The 16408-nt window shown below is 43.6% G+C and overlaps 1 protein-coding gene across 1 annotated transcript in view; it reads right to left on the bottom strand.

Annotated features, from left to right (window-relative positions):
* Positions 1–573: 573 nt before the first annotated feature.
* Positions 574–16408, bottom strand: part of BATF (basic leucine zipper transcription factor, ATF-like) — a 21520-nt gene continuing 5685 nt past the window's right edge. The window contains exon 3 of the mRNA XM_006778799.2: positions 574–1088. Coding sequence (XP_006778862.1) covers positions 879–1088 — 210 coding nt within the window. The 3' untranslated portion in view covers positions 574–878. The remainder of the gene's footprint in view (positions 1089–16408) is intronic.

Below are 16408 nucleotides of genomic sequence, written 5' to 3'. Positions count from 1 at the left end.
CCCATCGGCAGGAACGTGCCTGTGACCCTAAGCCACATGTTGCCCCATGAGGGCATGAGGAAAGCACTGCCTTATGTGAGGGGTTGCCCTTGTGTTACCAGGGACTGGCACCATCCTGGCACGCCGCACCGGCAGGGCTGGCTGCTGGACGGAGCTGAGGAAGTGTCGTTGCGTGGGTGGGACGTGGGAGCCTCAACCGGAATGATGGTTGTGGTGAATGGCATCTTGTCCTGGTCCTTCTCCATGACTAGAGAATGACCCACTGACAATCTAGGAAGTGGGCGCGGGGGGGCAATGAGGAATGGAAGGGGAGGTCCTGGTGAGGTGATTGGGGAGGGAAATTAAGAAGATGGCTTGAGGGAGGATTGAAGAGTCTTTGAAAACCCCAGCTCACCAAGTAGATTAACAAACGATGGAAAAGGAGAGATATTAGTGGGGTCTCCAGGCTTTTAAGGGCTCTTAAGGCCAAGAACAAAAAAAGACCCCAGCCCCATAGAGTTTAAGGTTTCCAGGGAAACGGCCTTGCCAAACGGGTTTCTTTCTAAGACATTTATTTAGAAAAATAACCTTTCCCTGTGTCCTCTTTTCGTGCTGCGGCTTTTGTGAGGTACACCTGGTACAACTCTGGGTTGGACCTCCCACCCGCATGGGGTCCAGCACGCGCCAAGGGGCTGCCAGCCCGCTGGGAGGCCTCACCCACTTCTTACTCAGTCCTGTGTGCAGTCCTTGTCAAGGCCCCTGTCTCCACCTCTCCAGGTGGAGAGAGGCCTCTGGGGGACGAGGGCCACCTGGCCACAGTCTGTGTGCCCCTCCTGAGGCCTGCGGAGCAGCCGGGGACTGGGGGTGTCGGCTCTGCTCTCCCCCATCTCTGGAAAAGCTCAGGGCTGGAAGCGCGGGGAGCTGACGTGAGGCTGGTGGAAGGCATGGGCACTGTACACCACCTCGGGGGGCGAGGGCGTGCTGGCCGCCAGCACCGAGCACAGGGGCTCGTGGCTGCTGAGCACCGACGTGAAGTACTTCATCTCCTCTGTGAGCTGCTTGATCTCCTTGCGCAGAGCCGCGTTCTGTTTCTCCAGGTCTTCACTCTCCTGTGAGGGGGAGGGATCAGCATTGGAGATTAATGTCAGGCCAGGTCCCAAGATCTGAGGGGTGGGGTGGGGTGGGAGCAGGAGGAGCCAGATTAGATTGACAGGCACATCCGTGGAGCAGGGCATCGAGGAATTTGCACATGCGTGCATATGTTTGTAGCGCTGTATGTGTGTATCTGTATAAGCAGGTGTATATACGTGCATGTGTGTGCACAGATATTAGGTCGAACCACATGAAATTACTGATAATTGTCTGTTTCGACCTATAAGAATGGCGGTTTCATATGATTCCAACAAATAGAGGTGTATGTGTGGATGCGCTTGTGCATTTGTGTGTGTGTGTGTGCTCCTTTGTGCCTGTATGTACATGGGTCTCTATGAGTGTGCCTAGGGGTTGAGAGTGGCAAGTGTATGTCAAAGGAAACCAGCTGGCAGGCCAGAGCCTGAAAAAATGAAAAAGAGTTTATGAGACCATCTGATACTGATTTCACTCTTTTCCATTCTCTGTTATACTATACTAGAGGCCCGGTGCACGAAATTTATGCAAGAGTAGGCCTTCCTTCCCCTGGCTGCTGGCACCGGCTTCCCTCTGGCACCCAGGACCCGGGCTTCCCTCACAGCACCGGCTTCATCCGGAAGGTCATCCAGAAGGATGTCTGGTCTAATTAGCATATTATGCTTTTATTATATAGGATATTTTCCAAGAGTTCCCAGTATTTGCATTTAGTCTTATGAATGGAATCCCTGGTGAATTGTCTGCATCACCCAGGTTATTAAATGGTCAATATTCACCAGTGTTTGTTTTTGCTCAGTGCTGCTCACCCAAGAGCCTGTTACACGGCATTCTGGGTGTGTCCCAAACCCCTGTGGTTCCTTTTTGCCAGGAACACCTTTCCCCTGTTGCTCAGATGAACCATCAGATACGTGCTGATTGGGAAAACTCAGGGTAAGGAGTGCTGATTACTGATCACATTATTAATTAATCAACAGTGACACTCTGGAATTAGCACTTGCTGCACAACAATCCCACCTTCAGAAAACTCAGGCGAATTTCATTTCCAATGTGTTTTTTTACGGTTCACAAGCCTTGACTCAGTGAAACAGACCTTTTCCACTAAGCACTGGTGCCCACAGAGGAAGGGGAAATGGCACCGAAGATGCAAATAAATTGTAATTTCAGTTCAAAAAGCAAACTAATATTTGGAGTGAGGCCTTGTTGTGCTAGTTTTGTGTGATTTAGGTCAGCATTTTCCAACCCTACCATCTCATTAGAATTAATTAGAGGGCTATTACAAAGATAGTTTCAGGTGCTTCCTGGAAATCTAGAGGTTTAAACTCAGTGGTTTGGGACTTGAGGTGAATTCTGGGAATCTGATTTTTTTAAAAAGTCACTATTTTTTAAAAAATTTATTGATTTGAGAGAGAGGGAGAGAGAGAGAGAGAGAGAGAGAGAGAGAGAGAGAGAGAGAGAGAAAGACATAGATTTGGTCTACTTGTTTTTACTACCATTTACTGATTCTTGTATGTGCCCCAACCAGGGATCAAATCTGCAAATTTGGTGTATTGGGAAGACTCTCCAAACAACTGAGCTAGGAATCTAGAGTTTTTAAGAAGTGTCCTAGGTCAGTGGTCGGCAAATTGCAGCTTGCGAGCCACATGCAGCTCTTTGGCCCCTTGAGTGTGGCTCTTCCACAAATACCATGTGCGGATGCGCATGTACAGTAAGTTTAAAAAATTTGGCTCTCAAAAGAAATTTCAATCGTTGTACTGTTGATATTTGGCACTGTTGACTAATGAGTTTGCTGACCACTGCCCAAGGTCATTCTAACAATCAAGTTTGAAAATACTAGTTAAATATGGTATTAAATTTGTTTTAATTATTCAAGCACATATTAAGTACCTGTACATATACATATGAACTCCAATGTTTGTTGATTGATTGGCTGATGATTATCAACTGCTGGAATAGAAGTTAACTCAAAATAATGATGGGCAGTGAGGAGAGGTAAGATAACATGACACTGAAAGTTTGCCTTAAATAATCCAGCTCATGCTGCTGGACGAGCTAGTTAGATGGCCAACTGCCCTCACACTGCACCCGGCACCTGCCATTCATAAAGGGCCAGACGTGATCATGCAGGGCTCCAGCCTGGCATTTCCGGTGTGTGGCTCTGAGCTAGAAAATGTGCCTAGGTAAGTACAAAGGAAACCCCCATCTCTAAAACGGGGTGGGGGTGGGTGGGATGCCAAGAGTCAGAGCCACTGGCTGCTGCTTCTGCAAGGTGTGGCTCGATGACCATTTTAGCTGTTTCCGGGCACATCCCAGAAGCAGGGCATCCCCTCTTTACCGAAAGGGAAGATAAAACACTACTTAGAGCCGGAGGGGTTGGGGGTGTTGTTAAGACGGGAACTGGGGGCCTGGAGTGCTGGTCCCTTCCTCTAGCCCTTTTCCTCGCCCCCTCTGAGAGTTTCCACTGGTGACAACACTTACTGTAAATTCTGTGCTCCGAAGAGCCTGGGCAAACCCCGAGGCGGCAGGGAGGGGCAGGGTAGGCGGCGCAGGGACCCACTGCAGCGCTCTGACCTTCTCCCCGCCTAGAGGGAGGCCCAGCTTTCCGGAAGTAACAGCAGGCTCTTCTGAGCTCTGTCTGAACCAGCTCGGCTGAGCTCCCTCCAGCTTCCTCATCTCCCCCTCCCCGCCCCACTGCAGACCCCAGAGCCCTAGGAGGGGGCTCATAACCACTGCCGCCTCTAACCAGAAAACCACCTCCTAAGACAACAAGCTTGCCTGTGCCTTGGGGAGCAAGACTGCTTCCTGCTCACCCGCGCCCTCCCCCCTCCCCGCCCCAAACCAGCGCTGCCAGCCCAGGGGCTGGGCAGCCAGCCACACGTACAAGAGGAAGAGTTTGACTTCCCTTGTGGGAGGAAGCGGCTGCTCTGGGGCTTCCTCCCTCCACATCTCCACCTCCCCACCTCCCATTGCCCGGTCCACACCCTCGCTGGGGCAGTCATGCCCTGGGAAGGGCTCACACAGGAGCATCTGGCAAACACGGTCATGGGAGTAGCAGTTTACACAGAAGTACAATGATTGCCTCCCCTACCTTCCCAGTGGGGGGCTGGAAACTTAGAACTCAGTGATGGGGAAGAGCAGAGGAATATTTGGGAGGAAAATTTCCGCTTATATGCATGTCTTCTGCGACAGGGGGGAGGGGTGGGGCTGCATTTGTCCTCCATGTAACCTGCTTTCTACTTTTCCGAATTCATTTAGGCCCTTCAGGCCCCTCACGATAACCCTCCAAGGTGGATATGGAAGGCCAGCTATGATTATTACCCCCACTTCACAGAAGAGGTCAACTGAGCCCTGGGACAAACCTACTCCTCCCTCCCCCCAAAATGACTATGGCAGCAGCTGCTGGGAAAAGGAGCTATAGGAGTGACCTGAAGACACATAGTTTCTAAGAGGTCCATAAGCTTCAAATGAATGATGGATCCAAAGCCCCATAACCACAAAGGAGCAGCACAGGGCTCCCCACAGCTCAGCCCTGGGCTCTCTCTAGCACACCCAACACATTCTCCCCAGAGACTGGTGACTCGATTGACTGAACTAAGAAGTCCTTGGCTGCCCTGTGGTCTCCCAAGAGAAAACTGGGTCTGGGTTTGAGTGATCCTTAATCAGCACAGGACAGGATCCCTGAGTAGGTCACACTCTTCCAATCACTGAGCAGGGCATCTGTCTCCTGCCCTGAGCTGGGAGGGAATCTCCTGTCCAGCTCTTCTGCTAGAGGGCTAACTAACTCAGGCAGCAGTGGGCTCCATCAGTGGTAACTGGGGTCAGGGGTCCTGGGTCTTGATCCTGGTTGGGTGACCCTTACTGAGCCCATTGCCTCACTTTGGAACAGAAAGACTGGACCAAAACCATGAGTCTCAACCTTGGCCACACATTGGGATCAGTGGGATCCCCTGGGGAGCTTTAACAGTACGGATGCTTGCTTCTGATTTAATCAGTCTGGGGTGCAGCCTGGCCATTGCATTGTTGAAGCTCCTCAGGGGATTCTAATGTGCACTGAGTGTTAAAACACACAGGATAGAAGATGTCAAAGTCCTCTTCAACTCTCCAATATTTCAGATCCCAAATTGACTACCTGAGCGTATCAGCAAACTAGAGCTTCTAACCCCCACATTTTGAGAAGGGGTGTGTGTGTATGTGTGTGTGTGTGCATGTGTATTGGGGACAGAGGTATGAAAACTCAATTTATATTAGGAAGATTAGTAGGAACCAAAGTTTTAAAAGAATAATACAGCGTGACTTAATAACTAACATTTTTTTAATGCTACCATGTGCCAATCACTCTTTTAAGTACCTTCCGGTTATCATTATGTTTAATCTTTGCAACAACCCAATATGGTAAATAACAGTATTATGCAGAAGAAGAAAATCTAAGGTACAGAGAAGTTAAGTAACTTGTTCAAGGTCACACAGCTTATAAGTTGCCGCAACAGTATTTGAATTGAGGCAGTCTGGCTTCAGGGGAGCCCACCATCCTCTCTTGACTTCGAAGTCTGTTTAAATCATATTGATAATTATCTCCTGTGAGGCCTCAGCTCTGTTGTATTTCCAATTTAATCTTCCCTCTTTTCCTACCTCATGAAAATCCAAATGCTAATGTTCACCATTCACCCTCACCTGTGGGCTTACTTGGTGCCACTCCTATCATGAACCACAAGCAGCTAAGAAAGAGGCTTCATGGGGGTGTGGGAACATTCTGGGGAATTCCCTACTGGAGGGGCCAAGGAGGGGGTCACTCAAAGAGCTCTTGAATGATGGGGGATTCCCCAGGCAGGTCCCTTACCACAGGGAAGCCAGCTGGGACCAAGGCTACGGACAGGCTCTCGCCCAAAGCTCTGACAGGGACTGTCCGGGCATTCTGAGCAGGGCCGGGTTCCTTCCTGCCAGCTCTGGTTGAGCGCCTTGACCTTCTCCTTGAGTATTCTAATCACAATTTCCAGAAAGGGAAAATAGTCCCTGTGTGTTTCTTCATGAACAGAACATACACTTATTGGTAGTGTGACATTTCAGCTCTCAACCACACTTAAATACGAGAATAGCGTGTGCAGCTTATATCCCTCACACCCAGTTATATATTCTCTCTCCACCAGTTGCCAAGCCCCATCCACCCAATGCACATGCAGGGAAGAACCCCCAATTCCTGGAGAAGTCTGCAAACTGAGAGATGGGATACTGCCTCAGCCATCATGGGACCTATGCCTACGCCTCCTACTAGTCCTGGGGAAATTAGCCCTAACTCCTGTTCCTTACCTGGGGAGGAAAGGAGAGGAGTCACGAAACCACAGGTTTTAGCACTGAATAATGTGTATGTCTGATTCTGAGAAATCTTCACTTTCATGCCTTAAAGCTGAAGTGCTAAGACCATCAGCACCTGCATCATCACCTGATGCATAGCCGCATCAGCCATGCCCTCAGGACCCTGTCGGGAGTCCAGTCACCCATTCCTTGGCTTTTAGGACTATGAGTTCATTGACCTCATCTGTGAGAAACGCTGTAGGTTGACCCACTCAGCATCTATCCCCAACCCCTTCCCCTTACTTTTCTTTAGAGAGGCTGGGGAAAGAACTCCTCAAATACCCAGCCGCTCTAAACCATGTGACAGATTCTGACCAATGAAATGTAAGCAGGAGTACCTATGGGGCAGAGCATTCCTTCCCAACTGAAGAGGCAAAGCCTCACCAGGACGAAGGCTGCTCTCCCTCCACACAGATTGATGCCTGGAGGTCCAGCAGCCAGACTGCAGCCTCGAGGAGAGAGTCACACATTGAGGATGGCTGTGCAGACAGGGAGAGGGAGCTTGGTGCTCTGATGACATCCTCGCACTAGCCCTAGTCTATCCACTTCTGAATGTCTTATTGTGAAAGAGAATAAACCGCGACTTAGGTGTGACTCTGTTTGACAGTTTTCTATTATTTGTAACTGACTGCACTCCTGACTGATACCTCCAGTTAGCAAGGTTATCACTAGCAAGCCCAGTCCTGAAAATGCAGCAATACATAGGTTTGAACTTTGTCTTGCTTTTTGGGTTTTTTTTTTTTTTGGTTTGTTTGTTAATCCTTGCCTAAGGCTATTTTCCCATTGGTTTTAAAATGAAAGGGAGGGGGAGAGAGAGAGAGAGAGAAACATCGATATGAAAGAGACACATAGATTGGTTGTCTCCCGCAAGCAGTCGAGGTACGTGCCCTTGACGGGAATCAAACCCACGGGCCTGACACTCTACCCACTAAGCCAAACTGGCTAGGGCTGTTTGTTCCTTTAAGCTGCCAGGGTTCTGAGACTGAGCGCTGGGGTTATACGCATATAGTTGCCCCACACTCACTCCTCACATTCTACCACATGCTCCTGACCAAAGTCAAACGTCACTGCTCCCAATTCTCAACCTTGGCTGCACACTGCCATTACTCGAAGAGCTTTAAAAAACCTTCATTCACAAACTTCACCCCCAAAAGATTTCAGTTTCATTGTTCGTAAATGGGTCTCTGGCATCAATATTTTTAAAAATACTTCCCAGGTGAGCTAAATGAGCAAGTAGTTTGAGAAGCATGTCAATAGCTGATTTGTCTTTAAAAATAATGTAAGAATATAAAAAATATATACAAGGTTGAATTTTATTACATTAATTATATTATATATATATAAATAATCTATAATAATAAAAATGTAATATGCTAATTAGACCTACTCTTGCACGAATTTCATGCATCAGGCCTCTAGTATAAATATAAAGAACATTAAAAGGGTGGAAAACATTTCTAAGTAAAAAAGAAATTTCTGAAAGTCAATGCCTGTTTAAGGCAAAGTGCCTTACTATTACTATTACTATTACTATTACTATTACATTATACTTAGTGAAAACAATTTCAAATAGCCCACAATAGTTCATTTTTAAGATGGGAAGACAAGAGGTAGGGCATCTCTTAGAATCTCATTAATTACAACATTATCCAACTGGCTCTGAATTATTGAGCTCCATGAGGGCAGGGACTACCATTGTCTTCACTGTTTTGTCCTCAGTGACTAGGACAGTGCCTGGCAACTTGGAATCGGTAATCATTTACCAGAATCTGAGCCCTGCAAATGGAGAGTCCACTAAGGAAATCCATGATGCCCATGAGACTTCCCAGGAGTGTTTAACCAGCCATTGAAGTGCTCTAATAGCTCCCACTTTGCAACTCCAGGATAGTTACAAGTAAGTGTAAGAGAATCTTTTTGTTTTTTTAAGTCCAAGTTGAACCCCAGCTTAGCAACTAAACTAAAGCTATGGGGTGCAAGTAGCAGAATGACACCACCTTAAGAACGCTAGCTCAGACTTGACTTTCCCCATCTATACCCAAGGAAGGAGACTTGACCCGCTGCAATGAAAAGCCAAGTGAAACAGATAGCTTCATCTGATTGATTTGTAAAAAAAAAATGCCAGGCTCTCTGCATTAAGCAAATGAGTACATACAACTTTTCCCACGTGCAAAACATAAAATAACATTATTACTTAGTTTTTGTATTTGCTCTCTCATTTAACTCTTAAACAGCCCAGGGAGGTGCTGTCGCTTCCGATTTCGTAGGTCAGACTTACGTTCAGGCATCTTCCCCAGCCAGGATTTGAAGTAGTTTTGTTGACCACTCCTCTGCCCCCAAATCTGGTTCCTGTTTCCTAGAGCACAGTTGCCTTTACTCCTGAGCTCCTCCTCACTCCCTCACGGTCCCCAGCCCCACAAAGCCTCTGCCCGACCCTTGACTGGCTCCACTCAGTTTGGCCTCAAGGCTCTTCTGAGAGCGCCTTTTCCCCAGATCTTCCCAGTCTCCTCTTTGACCCACATTTGATCTCAGATGTCAGGGCCTCAGAAAGGCCATCCCTGATCACTGTCCCCATCCCCACCCCTCAGAGTCACTGTCACCATTAATTGCACTCTTTGATTTTCTTCAAAGCCTCTTCGTGTGATTCGTGTGCTCATTTGTCTGTTTTCCAGCCTGACGTCCAATTGAATGTAAAGTCCATGAAATCAGGGACTCAGTCTGTCCCTGCTGCATTCTCAGTGCTCCTGGCACACAGGAGGCCATCATGTACTTGTCCAGCAGAACGAATCGTTTCTGCTGACATTAGCACTAGCTAATGCTGGGAATGTGTATAATTTCCTGGACCACCCTACCTCCTTAGCAATAAGGCATGTTCTTGTGAGGTTGTGAGTTCAATCCCCAGTCAGGGCACATACCCAGAACATATTTACTTACAGGGTCCTCAGGTTCAGGAGATGACCTTTTAGTGCTAGGACTCTAGTCCCCTTGACATTTATGACTACTCTTGAATTTTCCTGAGAACTCCAGGTCTCCCTTCTTGGTTCCTCTAAATCTAGGATGACCAGATGTTTACTGGGACAGTTCCAGTTCGTACTTATTTTCCTGGCATAGTTGTTTCTAGAGCCCCTTTTCACTCTCAAAAGTGTTTCCATTTGGAGGATAAATTATAAGACCTATCAAAACCTGACCCCCAAAATCCAGATCAATGACATCTTCTCTGTTCTTATCTAGTATTTAATCCAGAATTCACTTCTCTATTTGACCATTTTCTTATGGTTTTAAATAAAAAATATACAGCATAACTACATTAAAGATATTGTTTAAAAATTCTACACAGCCATGATCCTAGTCCCCTAACAAGATTTTTTCATTTGTGCATGTTGCCATCTTGTCCTTTTTAACAAACACAAAATACCTATTTTTATAAAATCTCAATCATAGTACAGTTACAATAGGTATTTTCCCTCCTGCCATAATTTTGTTAGAATCACCACAATTATTATTTTTAATGTCTATATCATCAAACAGATGATCCACAATGTACTTAAGATGGTCTATTAAAGTCAGACATTTGGTTCTATCAAAACGTTGCTATCATGAATCATGCTGCAGTGGACATCTTGATCCACACTAGTTTTTGTTTGTTTGTTCAAATATTTCCTAAAGTCCTAGGAGTGAGATTACTGTGGTATAGGGCACAGCCAGGCTTCCATTCCTGGTAAGTATTACTGAGCAAGCTGTATTACTGACAAAGGGTAACATAAGATGTGCAACATCACCAGCAGTGAACACATACATCAATTTCCTTACAACCTAATTTTAAATATTTTATTTGACCAACTAGCCTTTTGAAAATTTCTTAATAATGTTACAAGTTATTGATTACTACAGAGGAAGAACTTGCTATGTGTCTGTTTGGTACAGCAGCAATTTTGCCCTTTAAGGGACATCGGGGGTGTTTGGAAATGTTTTTGATCGTCACAACTGGGGCTGAGGGGGTGCTACTAACAGTAGATAGAATTTACATGTTACAATGCATAGGACCTCCCCCCCACCCCCACCCCCACACAACAAAAACTTATCTGACTCAAACTGTCAATAGTGTCAAGGTTGAGAAACCCTTTGTGTGTGTCATTTTCAAAATCAGAATAGAAAACAGCGTTATTTTCATTTTGGTAGGGAAAATGTTACATAAGCTTTTATGTTCATAGCTTCTGTCCACTAATCTATTGGAGTCTTGATGTTTTTCTTAAAAAGGATGTTCTTTCTCTACAGCATAAACATTAAATTTGCATTTATTTCATTTGACGAAAATACTTTCCCCAATATGTCATCGTCCTTTTAATCTTGGGTTACAACTTTAAGACCTTTTAAAATAAAGGAACACAAACACCAGGCCCTCTCAATCTTAGACTCTCCCTTTCTGGTCTCTTGTGTATGCGTGGGTTCTGTTGTGGAAGAGTTTATAGGGCATTCAGACATACTGCCTAACTCTTGGTTTACTCTTTGCAAAAGGACACATGAGAGCAACACCATCTGCATAACAAAGTCCTGTTTAGCAATATGGCACAAAACAAAGCTTATGGTGGGGCCCTGGCCAGGTAGCTCAGTTGGTTAGTGCATCATGTCCATATGCCAAGGTTGTGGGTTCAATCCCCAGTCAGGGGACATGTAAGAAGCTATCAATAAATACAAAAATAAGTGGAATAACAAATGGGTGTTTCTCTCTTTCAAATCAATAAATAATTTAAAAAATTTTTAAGCTAATGGTGAAAAGTCACGAAGTTTGGGATCTTGGTTGCCCTAGAGAAAGACATCAGTGTCCTCGTTGGTAACACAGTAGGTTGGCCTAATGCATCTCCTTTTGATTCTGTGATTCTATAAACAAGGGGATCTGTCCTAACCGGTTTGGCTCAGTGGATAGAGCATTGGCCTGCAGACTCAAGGGTCCCAGGTTTGATTCCGGTCAAGGGCATGTACCTTGGTTGCTGGCACATACCTAGTATGGGGAGTGCAGGAGGTAGCTGATCGATGTTTCTCTCTCATCGATGTTTCTAACTCTCTATCCCTCTCCCTTCCTCTCAGTAAAAAAATCAATAAAATATATTTAAAAAAAAATAAAAATAAACAAGGGGATCTGACAGTCATTACTGTTACTCCCTCGGTAAGCTACCATGTGGACCCCTGACAGGACTCTCTACAGACAACCCACCATCTGAAGGGAACTTTGTCCTGTGGATCAATCTATGCTTCCTAGGAAGCAGGGGGCCAGACCGAGTCCTACCAAGAAGACTAGGAAAACCCCCAAGCTGCTCGGGCTGAGCTCTTTGGCAAGACTCTCCCACTCTTTTTAAGAGAAAGAAGGCTGGGTGCTGCTGAGGACAGCTTCACAAAGAAAAGAGTCTAATTTTTTAATCTGATTAAAGATGGTATACATTCATCATAATAAAAAAAACCAATAACAGAGAAGTACTAGGAGTAAAGGAAGCCACTCACTGTGAGCCTTTGGGAGAGTGTCCTCCAGACACCTCTGTATGCACACATGACCCCGGCCCACACATTTCACACGAACGAGACTGTGCTCTGTATCCTCTTTGTCACTTACTTTCTTTCACTTGGTCTATGTCATGGTCATCTTTCTGTGTTGGTAAATACAATCTGCACAGTCATTTTTAAAGCCAGCACAAATGATAGTGGATGAGTGTATCATAATATGCATAATCCCCTATTGTTGGGCATCTGTCCAATTCCATAATATTGATATAATATTTACTGTTCACAAATAATGGTGAATTGAGCTTCTTTGTGCAACATTTTTTCTTCAAACTCTTGTAAGTGAAATTGCTGCTCCAAAGGGTAGTCACAGATGTTAATATTCATCCTTATGCAGCTTTTTAAAAAATATTGTTTCAGTGGAGATATTGATATATTTCATAGAGACATCTTTACTTTTTTGACCAGGCCTAATGATGGAGGAGGAAAGTGAAATTTTGGAGGATGTTGCTTAAAGAACAAAAATGAATCCAGGAAGAGATTCAAGTAGGATATAGGCTATGGAAGATGAATACATCTTTATGAGAGTCTGAAGAAAGAGGCAGTATAGCTTAGTGGTTAAGAAGACAGATTTTGAAGTCAGACGGATCTAGTTACAAGCTCTGTGAACTTGGGCAAGTTACTTAACCTAACATAGGGCTTGCAAAATAAAGTTTTTGTACAGATTAAGTGAGGTACAGCAGGTAGTGCATGTAACACACAGTGCCTGGTACACAGTCATTTGTTCAATTAATATGTTTTTGATAAAAAATTCATAGCAATAGAAGCCAAGAGAAATGTCTTTTCCACAGATGGTTCACTGATTTTACACTGAATTTTTTAGGCTAGAGCTAGTCAGAACATTGCTTCTTTGTGGTTTTGGTTATTGTTGTTTTCTTTTTATGAAATTTTATAGCTTCTCAATGCCAATAAACTATGGAATGCTTTCCAAGAGAGAGCAAAAGAGCTCTGTGAGTGAAAAGGGACTATAGGCAGACTTGTCTTTCAGGCTTCTCCGGAAGACCAAGGACAACAGTGTTATTCTGAGGAGGCCTGGGAAGTTAACATCTTTGCTGAGCTTCTCTTCCTCTGTTACTCCGATTTCTTCCAGTTATAAATACCTTATTTCTCATAGCATCAGCTTAAAGCTTGATTTTATGCACAATTTACACTTGTGATGTTTGCTAGATACGGCATTAAAGATCTGCTCTGGAACCTGTAAACCTTCCTCTTTTATTAAAATAGTGCGAGACTCCTTCAGGAGACGTCCCCTGGCAAACACCTGTCCTGCCCCTATCAAAGGGAGTACCTCAAGTTTCAGCTTTCAGATTTGGCCCCGTTCCTCTACCTTGCTTCCAATTCCACCCTCAAGGCCAGATCTGACTTGCACAGCGCCGCTCTGAGCTCTTATTCCTGTCTGCCCACCATTTCCTCTACTTTTTTTTATAAAGTATTTTTTTAATATATATTTTATTGATTTTCTACAGAGAGGAAGGGAGAGAGATAGAGAGTTAGAAACATTAATGAGAGAGAAACTTCGATCCGCTGCCTCCTGCACACCTCCCACTGGGGATGTGCCCGCAATCCAGGTGCATGCCCTTGACCGGAATTGAACCTGGGACCTTTCAGTCTGCAGGCCGACGCTCCATCCACTGAGCCAAATCGGTTTCGGCTCCTCTACTTTTAGCCTTTTCGTGAGCAAAGCTTCTCAATTGGTCTCAACTCTCTTTCCCACTGACTCAGAATCCTTCCTACTGCAAGGCACCGGAGAGCCACTACGATGAGCCAGGACGGCCACACAAATGGCACCAATTTGCCACCCCTTATATGGCTTGTCTAGTCCTGTAGACATCAGGATTCTTCATTATAAATCTTAACTGATGGTTCTCCCCAAGGACCCAGATATTTGTGGATGTGCAAAGGATAAAATGTCACAGTGGAAGACTGTTCTGTGTCTAAAGTCAAAATCTGAAAAGAAATCATCCGAATGCCTATGTCGCAATGATCAATGTTGAGGATTTAAATATCTATATTATAAAAATAAAAACAGATGATAAAAACATCCAAAGTATATTTAAAAAGGTAAAAAATGCAGAGTATTTCTCTTCTGCTTTAGACTTTCCATCCTACTTTTCAGAAGTAAATACCATTAACAGTGGTTTGAAAAATGTTAAGTTGACACATATACATACGCACAGATAAATTTTTGTTTTTATTAGAAACATGCATGGGCGCAAACTATGTGCCGTGTTCACACCTTTTTCACTTCAGAGTATAGACTTTTGATAATCTTTTCAGATTAGCACATACAGATGTAACCTGTCCTTTTAACAATCCCTTGGTATTCCACTGAACGAGCAAATTATGGTTTAATTAGTTCCTTACTGCTGGGTATTTGGCTTGTTTCCAGTCTTTGCTCAGACTAACAATGCAGCAATGATGATCTTTACATGTACATAATTGTGTAATCGGTGAGTCTGTTTATAAATAGACTCCGATATGTAAAATTGCCAAGTAACAGGGTATGCACTTATAAATTGGATGGACATGGTCAAATGCCCTCTACTGGGGTTGTACCGACTTATACCCTTATAGTAATGTGGGGTGGTACCTGCTTTTCTAATGCCTTGGCAACATCGCGTATTAGTAGCATTTTCATTTTTGCCAATCTGGCAGGCGACTTTCATATTGCTTTACTTGTCATTTCACTAACTATTGGGAAAGAAGCATCTTTTCCATATTTATTTGCCATTTCTTTCTTTCTTCCTGTAAAATGCCTATTCATAATCATCGCTCATTTTTTTCTTTGGGTTGTCAATCATTTTATAATTCAGAAGAGCTCTCACATATTAACTAAATATGCCCTTTTTTGGTCATATGTGTTGCAGTTGTTTTTCCCAGTCTACCATTTGCCTTTGATCTTGCATATAGTAGCTTAAGCTGTATAGAAATTTCATTTTTATGTATAAAGGTGATGTCTAGCAATATTTCCCTTTATGGTTTCAAGGTTTTGTGTTTTATGTGGAAAAAACTCCATTCCAAGATACATTTTTTAATGCTCATTTCCCCCAAATTTCTTTCGTTTTCTTTCTTTTTTAAACATTTATTCTATATGTAAGTTGTATAAGAAATAAAGACCAGCAGGAAAGGAGGCATATGTAAAACTTTAGACAATTAAAAAAAGAAATAAAGAAGCTAGCTTCCCCTACCCCCCTCAAAAGAAATGGCTAGCCAGTTGTCCCGATTCTACTTATTGAATAATTGCTTTCACTCACCGATCTGAAATGCCATCCTACTCATTTTGCTTTTGAACTTGTGTCTTAGGAATTGACATATGTGATTGAGTCTTAAATTTGAATTTGTTTAAGGTTTATTTCTGTATTCTATTCTATCCAATATTCTGTCTTTTTCATATTGTTTTTATTTCTACATTTGTAATTCCCTTTAATATCTTATTCAGGTAATCTGTCCTAGTTGCCCTTCTTCTTTAGAATTTTTCTGGAAATTCTCACATGGAATTTTTCTCTGGGAACTTAGAGTAGCTAAACTAGTTCTCCTCCAAATTCCAGAAAGTCCTATCGGGCTTTTACTAGGATCACATTAAATTAAATTTTAGATTAATTTAACAAAATTGCTATCCTTATATAACGTATACATTTCCATTTATTTTGAGTGTTTTTAAGTCACTTAGAATAATTTTATAGATCTTGAAGATTAAGTTCTGCATATTTTTTGTCAAATTTATTTCTTCCTTCAATTTGCTGTTGTTGGTATTATAAACGGAATCTTGTCTCCAATTAAATTTTCTAATGGGTCATGGTTTACATATAGGAAAGTCATTACCTTTGTGTTAACTTTGGAAGCTGACTGGATTCTCTTATCATTTTTAAGTTTTTCAGTTGATTATTTTGGGTCCACTGATAAGCTACTGATATCTTTTGAAAATGAACTGGTCAAAATATGCCCTTCTCCTTTTCAATGTCTGTACTAAACCTAATGAACTCTATAGTTGTCTGTGGGAGAAGAGGAACTTAGTGTGATGGGTGCTGTGTGAGACACCCAACCAGAAGAAAGTTAAAACAGAATGTGGAGCCCTAGCTGGTTTGGCTCAGTGGATAGAGCGTCAGCCTGTGGACTGAAGGGCTTCAAGTTTGATTCAGATCAAGGGCACATGCCCAGGTTGTGGGCTTAACCCCCAGTAGGGGGCGTGCGGGAGGCAGCTGATCAATGATTCTCTTTCATCATTGATGTTTCTATCTCTCCCTCTCCCTTCCTCTCTGAAATCAATTAAAAAAATGTTTTTAAAAGAGAGTGTGGACTTTATTGATATTATGAGAATACTTGATCCAGTTTATGTAAGGGATCGTCAATGCTGGATGTTGTAACATCTGCATGAGATTAAATACAATCATCAGAAGAGGGTCTTTCC

The sequence above is a fragment of the Myotis davidii genome, unplaced genomic scaffold, assembly GCF_000327345.1.
Source record: "Myotis davidii unplaced genomic scaffold, ASM32734v1 scaffold309, whole genome shotgun sequence".
Lineage (NCBI taxonomy): Eukaryota > Metazoa > Chordata > Mammalia > Chiroptera > Vespertilionidae > Myotis > Myotis davidii.
This window is presented reverse-complemented; position numbering and strand designations above follow the sequence as displayed.